The sequence below is a fragment of the Sorex araneus genome, chromosome 2, assembly GCF_027595985.1.
Source record: "Sorex araneus isolate mSorAra2 chromosome 2, mSorAra2.pri, whole genome shotgun sequence".
Taxonomy (NCBI): Eukaryota; Metazoa; Chordata; class Mammalia; order Eulipotyphla; family Soricidae; genus Sorex; species Sorex araneus.
In genome coordinates, this window is record NC_073303.1 from 332,486,402 (window position 1) to 332,507,383 (window position 20,982).

The following is a 20,982-nucleotide window of genomic DNA, read 5'->3' on the forward strand; positions in this document are numbered from 1 at the left end:
TCTCTATATATTTATACTGTTTTCGGGTTTTTTGTTGTTTTGGGTCACTCCTGGTAGGTAGTGCTTGGGAAACCACATAGTGCCAGGGATTGAATCTGTGACTTCTGCATGAAACGCATAAGCCCAGCCTGTTGATCAATTTCTCCAGCTGATATGATGAATATTTATATACAAACAGATTAAACAACTAGGAGAAAGGATACATTTTAAGACCATGTAACCTTCTAAAACTGAACAAGGAAGACATAGAAAGTTTGAAAAGACTATACTCCAAATACAGAAATTGTAATGGCAATGAAATTTTCCCTATGAACAAAAAAGCTCGAGGCCAGATAGGTTCATTGGTGAATTCTACAAAATGAACTTTCAAAGACCTAAAACCCTTGATGTTCAAACTCCTCCCCATTATAGATAAGAAGAGATAGAACACTCCTGAACACATTTTCTGAGGTCAGTATCAGTCTAATCCCAATAGAGAAATAAAAAGAAAACTGATTTCTCTGATGAACAAAGATACAAAAATCCTCAACAAAATCTTGCCATATTGAATCCAAAAGCACATCAAGAGAATTACTTATCATAACCAAGAGGGATTCATTTCAGGGATGCAAAGATGATTCCACATACACGAGTCAGTTGTAATACACTACTAACAAAAAAGGAACTTAAAAAAAAAATCACAAGATAATCTTTCATAGATGCTGAAAAAGTTCTGACAAAATTCAATTCGAGCAGGCACCAGTAATGTCTCTCATTGTGAGACTTATTGTTACTGTTTTTGGTATATCCAATATGCCACGGGTAGCTTGCCAGGCTCTGCCGTGCAGGCAAGATACTCTCGGTAAGCTTGCTGGGCTCTCCAAGAGGGGCGGAGGAATCAAACACAGGTCGGCGAACGCCCTACCGCTGTGCTTTCACTTCAGCCCAAGATTCAATTATGATAAAAAAAAATACTTATCAATATAAACTGGGAATAGAAGGAGCATACGTCATAAAGGCATATGATATCCAGCTAAGGTCATACTCAAATGGTGAAAATCTATGTTCTATTCTTAAGATATGGAACAAGATATGAATTTTCACCTCACCACTACTCTTCAACATAATTTCTGAAATCTGAGCAGCTAGGCAAGAGGTACAAGAAATCCAAAATGGAAAACAAGAAAAACTATCAGTATTTATGGGTAACATAGTATGTATGAAAATCCCTGAAGACTCTACTCTCAAAAGAAAGCATAACACCTTGCTAGAAACAAATTCAGTGTGAGGCTAGATAATACAATCAACACACATAAATCTGATGTATTTCTATATACAAGTAAGCGAAAGAAAATGGAAATTAAGAAAACAATCCTTACAACTATAGCAAAAAGGGTAAAACTAAGTCTGGGGGCTGTGCCTCATGTGGTAGAAAATGCCTTGGAGGTACGAGACCCTACCTAGGTCAAACCCTTAGTAATACATGGCCCCATGAGCAATACCCCCGTGGTTCCAGATCCCTAGCACAGGTGCTCCCTCCCTGCCACCCCCAGCCCAGATACCTGGGATTAAAACTAACAAGGAGACTGTCTTGCTGAAAGAAAGACACAAAGAAGTGAAAAGACTGTGCACATGGAAAGACTGTGAGCATGGATTAGGAAAACATCAAAATGGTCATCTAACTTAAATCTATACACATTTTCAACACAATCCCCAAGAAAGTAACAATGGCATTTTGCAAAGAAATGGAACCCCCTCCCTCTCTCCTTCATTTCCTTCCTTCCTGTTTCTAGTTGTACCCAGAGGTGCTCTGAGGCTAAGAGCTTGGGGGTTTGAGAAATCAAATATAGGACTTACTTTGAGTCTTCTCCCAGGGTCTCCTAAATTTTTTTTTTCTTTTTGGGTCACACCTGGCGATGCACTAGGGGTTACTCCTAGCTCTGCACTAGGAATTATTCCTGGGATGCTGGGAATCGAACCCAGGTCAGCCATGTGCAAGGCAAATACCCTACCCGTTGTGCTATCACTCCAGTCCCACCTCCTAAATTTTTTTAAGGTCCTCAAATAGCCAAAGCAATTTTGAGAGATAAAGAAGAAAAATGGAGGCATCTGGCTCCTGGCTTCAAACTGTATTATATACAAAGCTACAGTAATTAGAAATGTGATATTCTAGATGGAAAAACATTCCAATGGTATGTAATAGTGTGTCCAGAAATAATCCCATGTGAATATGGACATCTACTCTACAGTAAAGGAATAAACTTCACAAAATGAATGGAGAAGAAAGTTGGTTAACAGATGATATTGGAAAAACTGCTTCCACACCAGATCTCTATTTAATATTTTATACAAACGACCTACAAGGGACTCGGGAACAGGAAGGCAAGTTTATCCATCACTGTATCACTATCATCCCGTTGCTCATCGGTTTGCTCGAGCGGGCACCAGTAACGTCTCCATTGTGAGACTTGTTGTTACTGTTTTTGGCATATTGAATATGCCACGGGTAGCTTGCCAAGCTCCGCCGAGAGGGGTGGAGGAATCGAAGATGGGTTGGCCGTGTGCAAGGCGAACGCCCTAACCGCTGCGCTATCGCTCCACCCACAAGATACATGAAAAAACAGTATAAGGTAATAATCTTATTATTATAGAGATGCAAATCAAAACCACAATGTTGCACAGCTGTGAGAAAAAAACATCAAAAAGATCAGAACAAGCGTTGGCAAGAATATGAAGAAAAAGGAGCATAGCACACTATAGAAATATAAATTTGATCTGACTACAGAAAACAGTAGGTTATTTTCTTCTGCTTTAAAGTTAAATCACACAAAGAAAGTAAATTTTACATAATCCATCAATACAAACCCTGGGAACTTATCTAAATGATACTAAAACACCAATTAAAAATGATATTTGCAGCCCTATGTTCATAGCAGCATTATTTACAATAGCTGAATCATGGAATTAACCTAAATGTCTACCAACAGGTTAAAGAAGCCGAGTTGGGGTCAGAGTGATAGCACAACAAGTAGGGCATTTGCCTTGCGTGAGGTCGACTCTAGTTCAATCCCCGGCACCCCAAATGCTTCCCCTGAGCACCGCTAGGAGTGATTCCTGAATGCACAATCAGGTGTAACCCCTGAGCATCACCAGGTGTGATCCAAAAAGGGAAAAAAGAAAAAGAGCCAAAACTAACTCATGAACACCGCTAGGTGTAACCCAAAATTTAAAAAGTGTAATTCGGTGTAAGACACACCCATCAAAAATTTTGGTACTAAAATTTTGAAGCATGCCTGTAAACAAGTCCTGAAACTACTACTGATAGCTCTGTTGCTATTTCAAGTAAACACATATCTAAGGAGAAAAAGAATGAGAAGACAAAATCAGTCATCATGTCTAATTCTGATCTATAAAATAAAGAAACCTGATATATTTACTGCAAGGCACTAAATCCTTAAACTTTTTTTGGTAATTTTAGTGTAAAAAATGATTATTTTTGTGCATATGAAGCCATAAGAGAAAAATCTGTGAATTTGTGGTAAATCTGTCATAGACAAAAGTCAGTTGCCTTGAGAACATTTTTCCCCTTTCAATATCTGTACTTTTTATTAAGTATGCCTGTACTTTTCCACCCCCACTGAACCAAAAATTTTGTTAATTAAAACACCATGAGTTACAAATTATTCCTAGCTGAGTTTTTGACATATAATGACACCAACCTGGAACCAGTTTTAATTCATTCCACCAGTGTACCCAGGTTCCTTCTCCAATCACATCCCTTCCCCCCACGATGTTCCCCAGCTCCGGCCTGTCATCTTGACAGGCACCTTTTCAGTTTGGTTATTACACTTTGGGTTTTTCTTTTCTTTTTCCTTATGCTCCCCCTTTTTCCTTTTTTAAGTTTTTCCTACTTTTTTTTTCTTCATCTTTTAGTATGCCTATCCTTTCCAAGCCTGAATTCCTGTGCTAATCTGTGGAAGGAAATTATTTCTAAACATTACATCACAAACTCTCAGTACATAATATACACACATAAAATAAACACACAAACACAAAAACCAGGAAATTGTTTTTATACTTACTTTGTAAGTTGCGCTAATTCGAATTCCAATAATCTCTTTGCTTCCAATAAAGTATTTATTTCTTGTTTCATCTGTTTTTCTAGACCTTTTAAATTGTCTGCCTCAAATGCATGAGTCTTCAATTCATTTTGCAACAACAGTCGCTTATTTGATTCCTGTTCCAGTTGCAGAGTCAAATTCTTAACCTATGAATGAAAAAGTAATTCAGATCTTAAGTCTCTTAAGTCTCTTTAATAATTTGTAGACATTTAAAAGTGTTAGTCAAATATCAAGTACAATACAATTCCTTATAAAAAAAAATTCACTAGTATTCTAAGGAGTACCCACTCTTCTAGGTGTATATTACTGTGGAATTTACTATTCAAGCCAAATTAATTTCCAAACTTCAGGTATGAAATCTTGGAAAGAAAATAATTCTAACTCCAATATGTTTAGAAATTTTGGAGTAAAAGTTTAATACAGGGGCTGGAGCAATAGCACAGCGGGTAGGGCATTTGCCTTGCACGCAACCTACCCGGGTTAGATTCCCAGCATCCCATATGGTCTCTGAGCACTGCCAGGGATAATTCCTGAGTGCAGAGTCAGGAGTGACCCCTGAGCATCGCTGGGTGTAACCCAAAAAGCAAAAAAAAGAAAAAAAAGTTTAATACACAGTGACCATTTGGAGACATTTCCAAATATAATCCCAGATAAGGGGCATTTAAATATATTTACTGTTCATGTTATTGTTCGTCTACACAGTATCACTGTCATCCCATTGCTCATCGATTTGCTTGAGCGGGAACCAGTAACATCCCCATTGTGAGACTTGTTACTGTTTTTGGTATATCAAATACGACACGCATAGCTTGCCAGGCTCTGCCATTCAGGTGGGATACTCTCGGTAGCTTGCTGGGCTCTCCGATAGGAATGTAGGAATTGAACCCAGGTTGGCTGAGTGCAAGGCAAACGCCCTACCCGCTGTGCTATCACTATTGTTCATCTACAATATTCCAAAACTTAATGAGGCCTTCCTTAACTCTCAAATGTGATTAGTCTTAACATTTCTTTATCATTTACACTAACCCTTTAAAGATACATATGCTCCTAACTAGGTACCATTTTAATATTTTTCCAAAGTTTCACAAAAATGAAGGATCTTTTAATTTTACAGGTGGCCAAAATTCTATTTTTTAAATGACAATCTATACTTACATTCTCAGCTAACTCTAAGCATCTCTATTTTTAAAAATTCACTCATTTATTCAGTAATTGGAGATCTTGGTAAGGCATATTTTTAAAATAATGAAAATTAATTGTACAGTTATGGAATTATATAGCAAACAACAAAGGATAAAAAACAGGGTTTTGTTAGCAACTAAAACAACTCATAAGGGGCTGGAGTGATAGCACAGTGGGTAGGGCGTTTGCCTTGCATGTGGCCGACCCGGGTTCAAATCCCAGCATCCCATATGGTCCCTTGAGCACCGCCAGGGGTGATTCCTGAGTGCCTGAGCCAGAGTGACCCCTGTGCATTGCTGGGTGTGACCCACAAAAAAAAAACTCATCAATAAAAACTGATGATACGTATTTTTTTTAAATTTTAAACACGTAATATACTTCCAATCTCTTTTATTATCTTATTTACCAATACAATTCATTTTCCTAAGGAAATATTTTCACCTATAACTCCCTTTTTAAGTTTAAAAGACAAAATACATTTGCCACAAGTATCCACTTTTCTTTCTTTTTTTGGGGGGGGTCACACCCAGCGATGCTCAAGGTTACTTCTAGCTCTGCACTCAGGAATTACTACTGGAGGTGTTCAGGGGGCAATACAGGATGCCTGGGATCAAACCTGGGTCAGCTGCATGCAAGGCAAACACCCTACCTGCTGTACTATCATTCTGGTCCACAAGTATCTACTTTGACATGATATTCAACACATAGATCAAGTCACTTTCTAATCTTTATTTATCTTCTTACGCACTTTTTTCTTACTTATTTTGTCTGAAACACCTACTCAAATTTATGAGCTTTGACCAAAACAATTAAAAAACAATCTGAAACTCAATGAAAGAATGCATTCTTTTTTTGTTTTTTTTTTTCTTTTTTGCTTTTTGGGTCACACCCAGCGATGCTCAAGGGTCATTCCTGGCTCTGCACTCAGGAATTACCCCTGGCTGTGCTCAGGGGACCATATGGGATGCTGGGAACCGAACTCATGCAAGGCAAACGCCCTACCCTCTGTGCTATCACTCCAACCCCAAGAATGCATTCTTAATCAATTTTCAATAGCACTACGGATTTTATTTTTAAACAAGCAGTTAAAAGTGTTCCACAACTATTAGATGGTTTTCTTAGCAAAGAAATTCAATTATGATGGACCTTTTTATTACTGAACTACTTTATTAATAATAAATCTTTTTAAAAAATTTATTTTTTTTTGCTTTTTGGGTCACACCCAGCGATGCTCAGGGATTACTCCTGGCTCTGCACTCAGGAATTACCCTGGCAGTGCTTGGGGGACCATATTGGATGCCGGGGATTGAACCCAGGTCGGCTCCTTGCAAGGCAAATGCCCTACCCTCTGTACTATCACTCTGGCCCAATAATAAATCTTGCAAGCAAGTATTTTTATTAAAAGGAAGGAAGAGTGTTTAAGCAAGCACTCTTTTATTATCGTTATTTTCACTGATTCATGTTCTCTTTCTATAACTTAGGCTTCTCAAACTTTGACTTTTTCTTTGTTTTCTTTTCGGGCCACACCCAGTGGTGCTAAGAGCTAACTCCTGGCTCTGGGATAAAGGATGACTCCTGACAGTGCTTAGAGGACCATATTCGGTGCCAGGGATTGAACCAAGTCAGCTGCATGCAAGGCAATCACCTTAACCTCTGTACTGTTTTTCTAGCCCTTCAAATTTTACTTTTGAGGCCTTACAAGTCTCCAAAATATAGGTAATCTGGCAATACTCAGGGGTTACTTCTGGCTCTGAACTGAGGAACTACTCCTGGGGGTGCACAAAGGACCATATGAGATGCTGGGGATAGAACCCAAGTAAATCACATGCAAGGCAAGTGACCTACCCACTGTATTCTCTCCAGCCCCTCTTTTTCCCTTTTTAAACACGATGTGGTTTAATTATTGCAGTACAGTAACAAGAAATATCACAATGAGATGTTACTGGTACCTGCTCGAGCAAATTGATTAACAACGGGAAGACAGTGCTACAGTGCAGTGCTACTTCTAAAGTATATACACTAGTCACAAGGATGTATGTCATTTTAATCATTTAATAGTTTTCAAATATGTACCCTGTGTTTTCCAACAATCTGAATCAGTCAAGTCCCTGTAGCTTTATTTATTTTTGAAATGTAAGAATAAGCTCCTCTTTGTAATATCAAGATATGTTATAAGAAGGAATTTATTTTTATTTTTATTTATTTATTTATTTATTTTTGCTTTTTGGGTCACACCCGGCAATGCACAGGGGTCATTCCTGGCTCATGCACTCAGGAATTACTCCTGGCGGTGCTCAGGGGACCATATGGGATGCTGGGATTCGAACCCGGGTCAGCCACGTGCAAGGCAAACGCCCTACCCGCTGTGCTATCACTCCAGCCCCTCTTTTTATTTTTTTTTAAAAAAAAACAAGGTTAGTTTTATGGGAGAAGCTATGATACTTCCAAATAGAATTGTACTATCATAGTGCAAGATGATATGGACTGTATGCTGTGAGTTTTCTGTGTGTATTTGAAAACTGAAATTTTAGGAGCTGGGGTTTGTAGTTGTGACATAGGACTGAACACAAATACAAAAGGTTATTTTATTTAAATCTCCTTCAGGTTATTTAAATAATGACTCTTCCGTCACACTTAAGATTTTATTTTACTATATGGAGTTAGTACTGTTCATATTCCTTACTTCCTCCTCCATCCTTTCTTTATTTTCTGTCAAATGCTCAAGCTTCTGCTGTGATTGTTTGAGATCAACATCTAGCATAGAACATTGTTTCTCTATCTGGACAACTCTATTTTCAGCCTTCTCTCGAGCTTCTCTTTCTTCCTTCAGCTTTTTTTCAATTTCTGTAAAAGAAAAAGTAATAACATATAGTTAAAGAAAGGATGCATTAACATTTTTCACTTTAGACAAACTAGTACTAAAAATCCTTAGTTTTCATGTCAATTTATTATTTTTTATAGGGGCTGCCCCTGAAACTTTGGTATTCACCCAGGTGGTGTGGAAATCAGGACTGCAGAAGACTCTGCCAAGTGAAACCTGTCTTTGCTGTTTTAATTCTGGGACCCTAATAAACTATTCACGATACCAGTGCCAATGTTATTTTAATTATTTATACAGTGAAATTCCTAGAGAGGAGTTATAAAACATAATAAATAAAACTTAATTCAACATACTGAATCACTTCCTCACCTTTTCAGCATTTTAATATCATACCTCTCTGGCTATTCTTGCTGTCCTCCTCTGTGGCCGGGATGCTGATTTCCTGGTCTCTCCTCTATCTAACTCTCAAGAATTAAACTGTGCCAGGGCTTCATTCTGATTCCTCTTTTCATCTGTTCTTATTCTTCCCTTAGCAGATCTCATTAGATTCTACATATGGATCTTTGGATATGATCTGAATGGATACCTTTCCCTAAAGCTCAAAATTTACATATGATCATCTCCACCTAGATAGCTAATACTATTTTCAAAGTGAAAGTAACTAAAATAGATGCCCTTTAGAATACTAAAGCATACACATAAAATTTAAATATAGTAACCCTATTAGAATAGATATTCTTAATGTTCAGTTCTATGTGGTATTGCTGTTTTCATAAGTTTGACTGAATTATTTCTTTTAAAAAATATTTATGCTTTAGATCAAGATCTTTTAAAAAAATCAATTGACTATATTCAAGAAAAATTTGATTTTAACAGAATCATCTTTTGGGGGGGTTTAATTTTGTTTCTGGCCCACACCTAGTTACACTCAGGGATTACTCTTGGCTCTGCACTCAGGAATCACTCTTTCCTGGTGATGCTCCAGGGAGCCATCTGGGTTACCAGAAATCGAACCCAGGTTGGCCTCATGCAAGGCAAGCACCTTACCTACTGTACTATCTCTGGCTCCTAACAAAAACATATTGGTTTATTTTTAACATTGTGAAAATACATTGTTTGGCCTTACTAAATAAAAAAATCAAAAATAATAGGGGACGTGTACATCTATTGCTTAGAAAAGTTGTGTACAATAAAATTCAGGACTGATAAACTTGCAAAAGTTCATGTATATGTACAACAAACTATTGAAGGGTATTAAATTATAATAGTAGGTGAAAAGTCTTGATAAAGATGAAGCAGAAAGGTGATCATAACCTATTTCTAATGTTATGATCATTACATAACATAATGTGTGTCCTATGCCATTAGGAAAGTCACTTCCTCTGGATTTTTACTAAGAACAATATTTGGGGAGGTATATCTAATGTCAAATTATTTAGTTTGTCCCACGCTACCCCTGTGAAAATAAATTACCGTATCTTCTACCTTATTTTGTAATTATCCTCCTCACCTTAAGCAAAAAAAAAAAAAAGGATTTAATTTTTCATTCTACTTATTGTTATTACTTTGATTTTGAGGCCAAAATAATAATCCCTGGCGATGCTAAGAGGATCAGGTTATCAGGGAATCATTCTGATTTGGCGCCGTACAAAGCAAGCACACTACTCATTGTACTCTCTCTCTCCAGCCTTTGTCCTCATCTTAAAAACAGTTCACATGGTAGAGAAGGAACAGTGGGATGGAGGCAGAGGGTGACTGACTGCATGGAAGTGGGGGTATCAAACAGTAATATATAAAGTGCTGGAAACCATATTTCCACATTATAAAACAGTCAAAAAAAGATTCATGATAGAATTTATATTTGAAAGTAAAAATATGTACTTACTTTTGTAGTAAATATAAATATTGACTATAATGATGAACACATGAAACTTATGTTATAATGCAATGTTCTTAGTATTTTGAAATTAAAACAAAATTAAGTAGATGCCCTTATTTTCCCCTTATTAAATTATTCATAGCTCAATTTTAAGTAAATTACTGTTAACTCAGCTACTAGAATTAAAATTCTGATCCGATTCCCTTTTTTGTGCTTTTAAATTAACTTATCAATTCTTATCCTCTGCATTTCCACTGTTTTCACAGCTCTACAATTAATGTCTAAAATCAGTGCCTCCTAATTGATTTTTACCTTTTAAAATAGTAAGATACTGAGAACAGGGGTGGGCTGGGGTGTGCGAGCCTGGTGGTGCTCAAGGGTTACTCCAGCAATGCTTGGAGATCATGTTCCTACATGCAAAGAATGTAATCCAATCTTGAAGCCATCTCCTCAGCCCCTGATCTTCCCTTATAAATTGTTACCCTCTCAAAAGCGTTCTCCACATGGTAGTAAAAGTTATCTTTTAAAAACATGAAAACAGCTTATAAAAACACACACCTTAAATGACTTCCTGCTACCCTTAGAGTAAGAATACTGAACTTAGTTCCTAAGCTTGAAATTCCTCCTGCTCTTTCAGAGCAGCAGAGATAGCACAGTTGAGTGGTACATACTGGTCTTGCATGGTAATCAGGTTCAATTCCCAGAACCCTTGTCCTTGGCACCCTAGTTCAGTCGGTAGTGAGACTTGAGCATTGTGGGTGTGGCCCCCAGCCCCCCAAAATGAAAACTAAAACAGCTCTCATTTTAGCTTCTTTTTTTAAAAAAATTTATTTATTTTTTAATTAGTGAGTCACGGTGATCATTTTAGCTTCTAATATTTACTTCAAACATTGTCTCTGAGAGCCCTTTCCTCAGAATCTACGATCAGGCAGTTCTACTACCTACAATTTTACATAAAATGTATTTACTTCACATTAATGATTATAATCTGTACCTATTTTCATTTCATTGTTTTTGGCAATCTCCAATGTCAGAAAATATTACTAAGAGGAAGATTCTTGCCTTATTTTTTTGCTATATGCCCAACAGAATATACTGCAACTGCCCATGTTAGTCAATAATAAATGTGCATATGAAATAGAAGCACTTAAATACGCATAAAATTGTGTATGTACAATGCAGTAAGACTATAAAGACAGGTAAGTGCCAATCAAAAGATTCTGTGTGCAATGAAAAGGTTGACATCTATTTTGATTTTTTGGGCCACCACCTAGCAGTGCTCAGCATTTACTCCTGGCTCTGTGCTCAGGAATCACTTCTGGTGGGACTTGGGAAAATATAGTGGGAGTCAGGGAGTGAATCTAGGCTGGCCACAAGCAAGGCTACTACCCACTTTATAGTCCCAATGCTTTAATCCTAAAGAGCTTATACAATTATAAAATTTTGACTATAATAAAAAATTAAAAAAAAAAATTTGTTCTTCTTCTTTTTGGATCACACCAGGCGATGCACAGGGGTTATTCCTGGCTCTGCACTCAGGAATTTACCCTGGCAGTGCTCAGGAGACCATATGGGATGCTGGGAATCGAACCCAGGTTGGCCATGTGCAAGGCAAACGCCCTATCCGCTGTGTTATTGCTCCAGCCCCTAAACAAAGATTTTTTGGGGATGGTTAGTTTGGTTGGTTCTTGGGCCATATCCATCAATGCTCAGGGGTTACTCCCAGCTCTATACTCAAGAATCACTTCTAGCAGGTGCTTGGGGGACCATATGGGATGCCAGGAATCAAACCTGAGTTGGCTGTGTCAGGGCAAGCCCCTTCCCTGCTGTGCTATCCCTCTAGCCCTAAAACAAAAATTTCTATAAGCAATTATTTAAAAATATTGTGCAGAAAATATTAAAGCTGATAACTTACCATACATTGCTACAGACTTAGCCTCTTCAATAGATTGATGTTTGTCAGTTAAACGAGCCTTGGTTACTTTATGTTCATTTACCTCTTGTTCTAACCGCTGTTGTAATGATTTAAGTTTGTAGTTTAAATCTATCTCTAAATTATTCTTTTCCTATAAAAATGAGAATGAGTCATATAATACTGTGCAAAAAATTAATTTTACATTACTTACACAAGACACAGAAAACAAAATTATGAATCACATTTTTCTGAATGTATACCATGTTTACTTATATGTTTTTATTCACAACAGAGAGATCAATCATACGGTTACTATGTATATTTTGATGTGGAAAATCTGAATTTGATCCCTGCCACTACATGGCCCCCAACCACCACAAGGATGGGCACCTGAGCAACTTGTTGGTAGAAGTCCCAGAGCACTGTGGTCTCAAAACCAATTTATTCAGAAACATCCTGTTTATTTCATTTTCTATAGTTACTGATTTTTAAATATGACATAATTTAAAGCAAAACACCACCTCTTCATTATCCCTAGCCCCACCCATTTGAATAAGCCACAGCAGATAGCAGTTCTGTTGATAGTTATAACATTTTATTACATAATCTTGATCCCTGTCTTTAGTTATTCTGTCACAATTTCTTGACACACATAGGGGAAGTCAGTGATGCTCAGGGGTAACTTCTGGCTCTGTGCTCAGGAATCACTTCTGATGGCCAAGGGGAACGATATGAGATGCCATGTATTAAACCCAGGTCAGCCATGTGCAAGGTAAACACCCTACCTACCGGCTGTACAATCTCTCCAGTCCTAATTCTGTCACAGTTTTTAAGAAATTTTTTTTTTGGCTTTTTGGGTCACACCCAGCGATGTATAGGGGTTACTCCTGGCTCATGCACTCAGGAATTACTCCTGGCGGTGCTTGGGGGACCATATGGGATGCTGGGAATTGAACCCAGGTCGGCCGTGTGCAAGGCAAATGCCCTACCCGCTGTGCTATTGCTCCAGCCCCAAGAATTTTTTTTAAGAATTAAAAAAAATTTTTTTTCATAAGATTGTTCACATTAATTGATTACATTCAATATTTCAACATCAATTCCACCACCATTACACCTTCCCACCACCATTATTTCAAATTTTCCCACCACCATTCAAGCCTGACTGCCAGGGGCTGATGGTAGATGATTTATTTTCTATTGCTTATTCTGAGTATCATGAGAAGTCGTGTGGCCGCCTTTGCAGCCGTGCGCTTCTGGAATTCTAAAATTGTAAATGGCTGGGGTCCAGAGACATCTCTGTAGGGAGCTAATCAACTCTGAGATTCATTTGGGAGTCCCTGGATCAAAGCCGTTGTGCTGAGATGGAACCTGGAGGCAGATTGTGGGCATGACAGCCAGGACCTCAAGGAAGGTCCATCTCCATCTCCGCTGCCGCCATGTGGCCTGGAGTCTTCAGTCCTTGAACCCACATACCGGGGTTTTGCTTTTGAAAGCTCGATGTCACAATTTTTAAAAAGCCTCACATAATGGTCACTTTCCACATTTTGGGGGAGGCAAAAAAACCCACAGAAATGAACAGGATATATACAGGCTCTACCAGAGAGTTCTCATTTTTTGCACAAATGCACATACCAGTTTTCTGATCACTTCTCTGATGATACACCTAGGTTCAAATTTGAAAGCTGAATATGCATCTTATCTATTTAATCTTAGCAACAGACAATAACTAGTAACTTGGAATGGGAGGTACACCTGGAGGTGGCTTAGGGGCAAATTCTTGGCTCAGTGCTTGAGAGTATTTCCTGATGGTGCTCCACACTTCAAACTGAGGATTCTGTATGCAAAACATATGCACTAGACATTCCCTCCCCCCCAAAAACAATCCAGGCTAGTAGGACCAGCACTTTCATCTTTTCAGTGTGTAGTAACAGGGCAATTTTTTACATCAACAGGCATTTCCAAACCAAGCAACTAGTGATAATATCAAATATTTATTATCTTTCAAGGGCAAGACCAAAATTAATGCTACTTTCATTAAATTTAATATCTGATGGCTACTAGTTTCTCATAATTATTATACACTAAATCACTTCTCTTGGGGCCATGGTTATGAAACAAAGTAGCATTTATGTACCAAGTTTTGCATCCACCTAAACTGGATTTGTTTTGGGGGTCATCCCAGTGGTACTCAAGGATCACTCCTGACCTCCCTTGGGAGACCATATGTAGTGCTGGGAATCAAACTAGGGTTCACCACATACAAGGCAAGCACCATAACCCCTGTACAAACCCCTGTGCTTGATCCCCAGCCACTGGCCCAATCCCCAGCACAGCCATGTAGCACTGACAGCCTGAGTCTGGACTCCCACAGAATGTGGCCTGAGCAGTCCAAATCCTACAGAAATGGAGCAGCTCCGCATCCCGGGCCTTCACGCCAAACTGCCGGCCCACATGCTGAACAGCCCTTAGGCCCTCTGAACACCACTTGGCTTGCACTACCCCTTCCCCAAACCTTACCTTTTCTGAATGATTAAGCATGTCTTGAGCCTCTTTTCTTTCTCCTTGCACTCTTTCAAGACTATGTTTGAGGTGTTTCACTTCTTCTTGTAAAGATGTAATTCGAGCTATCAAACAGTGAAAAAAAAAACTCAAATGATAAAGTTATCAAAATAAGCTTTCAGCATGACCATTAACATCAGAAAAAAATGTTGTCAAATCTGATCAGCTATAATTTTCAATAGTATAAAAAGTTGGGAATTGAACCAGGGCCTCATATAAGAACATCACTTGCTGTACCACTTGAAACATATTCCCTGCCCATAATTCAAAAATCAGGTCTGAATCCTTGAGTGCTCTTTATGTATGTAAAGTAAGACTTAAGAGAGTACGGCAGGTAAGGCACTTGCCTTGCGTGCAGCCAAACTGAGTCAGATCCTCAGAACTACTTAGTGATGCCCTGAGCATCACTCCAGGAGTGATTCCTGAGAACAGAGATAGAAGAAAGCCCAGTACGGACCCTTCCCTCCCCCCCAAAAAAAAGTGTTAAAAAAAAAAACCACTTCACATATTCTATGTGAGCACACATACGTACACACTCACACACACACTCACACACACACACACACACACACACACACACTCTCTCTCACTCACTCCACTTATGTATGTATAGTCACAAAGTCACAAAGCATAGTGATATACATAAATATATCTATGCTTTGTATCAAAAGATTTTTGTTTCAAAAACATTTCACACAGCTTACATGAGCATGCATATTATATATATTATACGAATATATAGCACTGTCATCCCGTTGCTCATTGATTTCCTCAAGGGAGCACCAGTAACGTCTCTATTTTGAGACTTGTTACTGTTTTTGGCATATCGAATACACCACGGGTAGCTTGCCAGGCTCTGCTGTGCGGGCGGAATATTCTCGGTAGCTTGCTGGGCTCTCCAAGAGGGATGGAGGAATCAAACCCGGGTCGGCCATGTGCAAGGCAAACACCCTACTGCTGTGCTATCGCTCCAGTCCGAATATGCATATTCACAAAGTTATAAAACATAGATATAAATACATATGCTTTATGACCTTACCAACCTGGGGCTGGGGATATAGGTCAAAGGAAAGAGGAGACGAGGGGGAGGAGGGGAAGTAGAAGGGGGGAAGATAAAAGGAGGGGGAGGGGAAGAGGAGGAAGAGGGAGAGGAGGAAAAAGAAGAAATAATAATAATATAGTTTGGGATACAAGCTTCTGGCAGTCATGAATATTTCCTAGCTGATTGCCTTCCCCTGCCCCTATACTATACAACAGAGGTGGGCAAAAGCAGTAGTCAGGGGCTATTTCTGGCTTAGTGCTCCAGGGAAGGACCTTAAGTTGAACCACAGACTTGAAACAGCATGCAAAGTCAACCTCATTACCTCCTGTACTGTCTGCCCCATATTTTAAAGATTTACAGATTTTGTAGACTAGATCAGTACTTCACTTACGGTTTACTAATACTGATATATATATATATATATATATATATATATATACATATCAGACTATTATCCTAATTATATAAAAACAAACAGTTGTTTTCAGACCACACTTACCTATGCTCAAGGCTTACTCCTGGCTCTGCTCAGAATCACTCTTGGCAGTGCTTGGGGCATCAAATGTAGTGCCAGAGACTGGCTGAGCACAAAGCAAGCTCCTTGCCGCTGTATTATCTCGCTGGCCCCACAGTATTTTTCCTTAGCTATTTATTTCGGTTTGCTTGCTTGCTTTTTGGGGTCACACCCAGCATTGCTCAGGGATTACTCCTGGCTCTGCACTCAGGAGGAATTACTCCTGGCGGTGGGACCATATGGAATGCATGGAAGGCAAAACACCCTACCTGCTGTTCTATGGCTCCGGCCCCTCTTTCGCTCTTTGTGTGTGTGTGTGTGTTGTTTCTACCTTTTAGTGCTGTGGAAGTTCTGTAAGTTCACATACAAGTACTTGTTGGAATAATTTACTGTTTTTCAGATCTCTGGAGTGGGATATTTGGATCACATGATAATTTAGTATTTAATTTTGAGAGAGTTTGAAACTATCTCATAATTTGCTCATCATTTTATATTCTCACCAATAATGAGTTTTCATTTCTTTATATCCTTGTCATTACCTAGTATTGTTTTTGGTTATAGTCATTCTATGATCCTCAGGTTCAAGTTAAGCTTTTTAAAGAACTGCAATTTCTTAAAATGTATTTTCAACAAATTGGAATTTGGTTACATAAAGTTTAATGCTTTTTAAAGTATCGGATATTTTAAAAAAAGGCACTGAAATACACGCTTTAATTAACTGTGAGTTTTACTTTTTTCCCCCTTCCTATTTTGCTTATGGGTCACATCCAGTGGTGCTCAGGTACTATATCGAGTACTTCAGCCATCACTCCTGGGGATGCACTTGGGGACCCAGGAGTGCGTGTGGGGGCCAAACCCTGTAGAATTGTGCAAGGACTACTCTTATAATGTAAAGAGGAGACTGAAAGGGAGGAATAAGAAGATTTTTAGAAGTTCATTTTTTAGTTGATTTATCTATGTCATTCCATGGGTACACTGAACTACCCAAAAGAACTCAAAAGCCTGCCATGGACTGCAAACAGAAACAATGGGCTGGGATCCTAAAGGGATATGGTTAAAGATGACTGACAGTTTTCTTCATATACTCCTGCTGTATAAATGCTTTTTTCTAGCTTCTGTAACAATGTTTGCTTTGCTGTGCTTGCATGAACTTACCAGGATGCGGACCTGGTATGCTAAACAAATTTGGCAGCTATTTACAAAAGTACTCAGGGCACCAGGATGAAGTATTCCTTAATAAAAGACCAGTGCTTCTGCTCTGAGGCTGTTATTCTTGATAGAAGGACAGCCTGCCAACTAGTGTCAATGAAGATTTCTTCAAATTATATATTTTTTGGTCTCCGGTGGTCTTTTGGTCCGACTCCACAACAATCTGAGTCCAGGACTGTTCCTGATAATACCCAGGGGACCTAATACAGGGTATAGGAATGAAACCCAGGCCTCTTGCATGCACAGGATGCTCTCAGCCTGTTGAGCTGTCTCTCCAGCCCAGATTCTCGAATTTTGTTTTTGGACTACACCTAGAAGAGCCAGCACATTACTCCTGGCTCTGTGCTCAGGGGTAACTTCCACGGGACCACACGATGTGCCAGGAATTGAACCTAAGCTGGCTGTGTGCAAGGCAAGCCATGTGGAAGGCATGTACTATATCTCTGGCCTCAGACTGTAGCTTTTTAAAACTCACAATGCATCTCTATATGTATGCTGAGGCTCACATAAAGTTTACTTTTCATTATTACTTATAGTTTTTGGTTTGGGGGCCACACATGGTGGTGCCCAGGGTTTACTCCTGGTGCTATGTTTAGAGATCACCCCTAGCTGGGCTCAGGGGTACTATATGGGGTATTTGAAATTGAACCTAGGTCAGTTGTGTGTAAGAAAAGTGCTCTACCCACTCTGCCATATCTACAGCCTCTATGTGAGCTTTAATTTACCTTAAAGTTAAATAATAAACCTTAGGCACCATGGAGATAAGTCAAGAGAGACCATATGCTTGGTATATGCAAGAACCTGAGCTCTTTCAGGGATATCATTATGCTGACATTCCTCTCCTCCTATCACCCCAATAACACCACTGGGTGCAGTCCTGGTAACCCCACACCTACAAGCTAAACACTGCATGGGAGCAGGCCCAGGCCCCTGAGTCTGCCACTGTGGGTGGCCTTAAAAAGAAGCAAAACTAAATATTAAAGGAAGCATTTTAAAAAGATAAACATCAATTATCAATCCTGCCATGAATGCTCCTTAACTTCACTAATGCTGAAACACAGATTCATTTAAAAACATTTTTGAAAATCATTTCAAAGCAGAATCATATCTGTAACATGAGACATTTAAAGAATTTTAGAATTAAGAGGATTTATAGGTGGTCAACTTTTCTAACTCCTTTGTTTATAAAGAAGACAAATGAAGTAATTTTTACATACTATGTAAAAAGCCCTAGGAAAGTTAAGGAAGTTAAAAATAAAGCTTTTCTAATACATATAATAAGGCCACTCTCTTGTTATTTTTCAAATCTATTTTAAGCTGAGTCCCCGAGAAATAAGATTACACAACACTGCCCAGCAAAGAACCAACGGGAGACTCTAATTTTGTTTCCATAGTAACAGAAATTGACCCTGACCTCTCTCCACAGAATTATAACTAATCACCAAACCTCATGAGACCCCAAATATGTTCCCATCCTGCATGTAAGATTAAAATCAACTACACCACCACCATTTTCCCCCATCTGGCAACTTACACACATATCTGTTTTGATTAGGTATTATGAACGTCAGTACTTACGGAAATACTAAACTGGAGGCAAAAATTAAATGAAATGAGTATCAGCAGACATCTTTTATAAAACAATATGAATTTTACTATTATTATTAAAATTATTCCTTCAAGGTTATACTTAATCTTTTTCAATTCTTCACTTGCAATAGTATTCTCTTTCTACCAGTAATGCACGAAGAGTATCCAGTTATTCGGGGGATTGTTTATTTGTTTGTTTTCAGGTCACCCCTGGCAATGCTCAGGAGCTGCTCCTGGCTCTGCACTCACGAATTACTCCTGGTGGTGCTTAGGGGACCATATGGGATGCCGGGAATCAAATTTGGATCAGCTGCATGCCCTATCCATTGTATACCCTGGCCCAGAGTACCCAGGTTATAATAGTAATCCTTTTCTGCCTGACTTAATCTTACACTTTGAGTAAACTTTGAATGAGTCATGTTTAGAATTAAGTTTTTAGTACTCTGTAAAGTTGAAGACATCCTTATTATCTATCCTGAGGTGCTTGTGAGAATGAAAAAATTAAAATGTAGGCATGAGACTACTACTCATCTTTAAGAAAAGATGGCATGCAACTGATGATATGCAATATGGATGGATATGGAGAGTATCATGTTGAGCAAAGTTAGTCAGAGGGAGAGGATCAGACACAGAATAATCTCTCTTACAAGTGGGATATAAAGAAACAGATAGGGGTATAATAAATGCCCAAAAGCAACAGAAACTGAGAACTGATTTTTAGTACAAAGGTTACCACAGTGGAGGAAAGGAAGAAGATTAAGGTAGTGGAAGAGAGGGGGACAATGACGATATCCTGGAATAATGGTGGAGGGGTAGATGGAAGTGAACACTCTGGTGGAGGGTGCAGTGCTGGCACATGTTATGCAAAAAATTTTATCATAAATGGTACTGTAAACCATGGAGCCTAAAATAAAATTGTAATTAAAAAAGAAAAATGTAGGCACAAAGGAGGAAGAAGGAAAACAATTTCTGATCTCATCACCATTTTCTTTACAAGGATAAAAAATATATACACTGGTGTTGGGGATGTAGCCCAGTGGAGAAATGCATGCTTTGCATGGATGAATTTCTGAATTTATCTGCAGCACTAAAAAACAATTAGATCACAAATAAAACTATTAAAACAGTGATCGTCATGTTTTTTATAATTAAAAAAATTACCTTTCATTAATAAACATTACTTTCATTAAAAATATTATATACACAATGAATTATTACACTTAAAAGGGAACAATACACATCGCAAATTTGTCTTTTTAGGCATAATAATATGTGTATCTTATCACAGTAAGAAAAAAGTTTACCTTGAAGGTCACCAATCATCTCAGAATCATGACCTCTGTCTCTTCGTTCAGCTTCTAACACAGCTTGCAGCTGGTAATAATCTTTGTCCATTTGTGACTTGGAATTCTCTAAAATTCTATTTCTTTCTTGCAATTCTCTGTTTAGGGACTCTAGCTGACTAATTGACTTGCTCATCTCTGTGTGACTCTTCCTTAATCTTACAGCTGTATCTGATTCTGTTCTAAGTAAGTCATTGGCTTCTTCCAGCTATTTTAAAAAAGAGCAAGAAAATAAGATTTTTTTAATAAATCAAAATACATTCACTTCTTTTCGTCATATTCAAATTTTCTGTTGTAAAAACTTACCTGTTTTTGTAACTGTGCCAGTTTCTCATTAGCAAGCTGTGAATTCTGACTTACTTTCTTTAAATCTTCCAACTGATCCTTTAAAGTAGAAACTAGATGAAGGAATAAGATATAGAGATCACCTTTCAAGTGTAACATATAAATCTCTTTAGAAAATTAACTTAGTCTTAGGCCGTATAGTTACATAAGGTTCTCTATCAAAGTCAAATAGTATCTTTTTGGAAGTATTTATATTTTAAAATTATCAAATAAAAAGAGTATTATTTCATAATAAATAACACATAAACAGATTTGTTTCACTTCTGTAATATTTAAATTTTTTTATTCCCATAATAGTCAAATAACATAATGAAGCTGGTTTTTACATCATTTTCAAATTGTACAAGCCTTTGAATTTTAGCACTTACTTTTAACAACCTATAGTGGGATTGTGTTCACTTTAATATATATCTTTGCTGGAGCTGTAACTTAGTGTCAATACAAATGCACAAATGCTTTGTATGTATGAGGTTCTGGGTTTAG

At 38.1% G+C, this 20,982-nt stretch overlaps 1 protein-coding gene across 3 annotated transcripts in view; it reads right to left on the reverse strand.

Annotated features, from left to right (window-relative positions):
- The window catches only part of ROCK1 (Rho associated coiled-coil containing protein kinase 1), a 127,536-nt gene that overhangs the window by 31,404 nt on the left and 75,150 nt on the right, over positions 1 to 20,982 (reverse strand). For all 3 annotated transcript variants that reach the window (XR_008628511.1, XM_055126285.1, XM_004606010.2), the window contains exons 15-20: positions 20,461 to 20,552; positions 20,116 to 20,362; positions 14,415 to 14,521; positions 11,898 to 12,048; positions 7,966 to 8,126; positions 4,062 to 4,246 (exon numbers count right to left, since the gene is read on the reverse strand). Coding sequence is in view for 2 of the 3 variants with exons in the window: in XM_055126285.1 (XP_054982260.1) it covers positions 4,062 to 4,246; positions 7,966 to 8,126; positions 11,898 to 12,048; positions 14,415 to 14,521; positions 20,116 to 20,362; positions 20,461 to 20,552 (943 nt within the window). In the remaining variant the exon portion in view is untranslated. The remainder of the gene's footprint in view (positions 1 to 4,061; positions 4,247 to 7,965; positions 8,127 to 11,897; positions 12,049 to 14,414; positions 14,522 to 20,115; positions 20,363 to 20,460; positions 20,553 to 20,982) is intronic.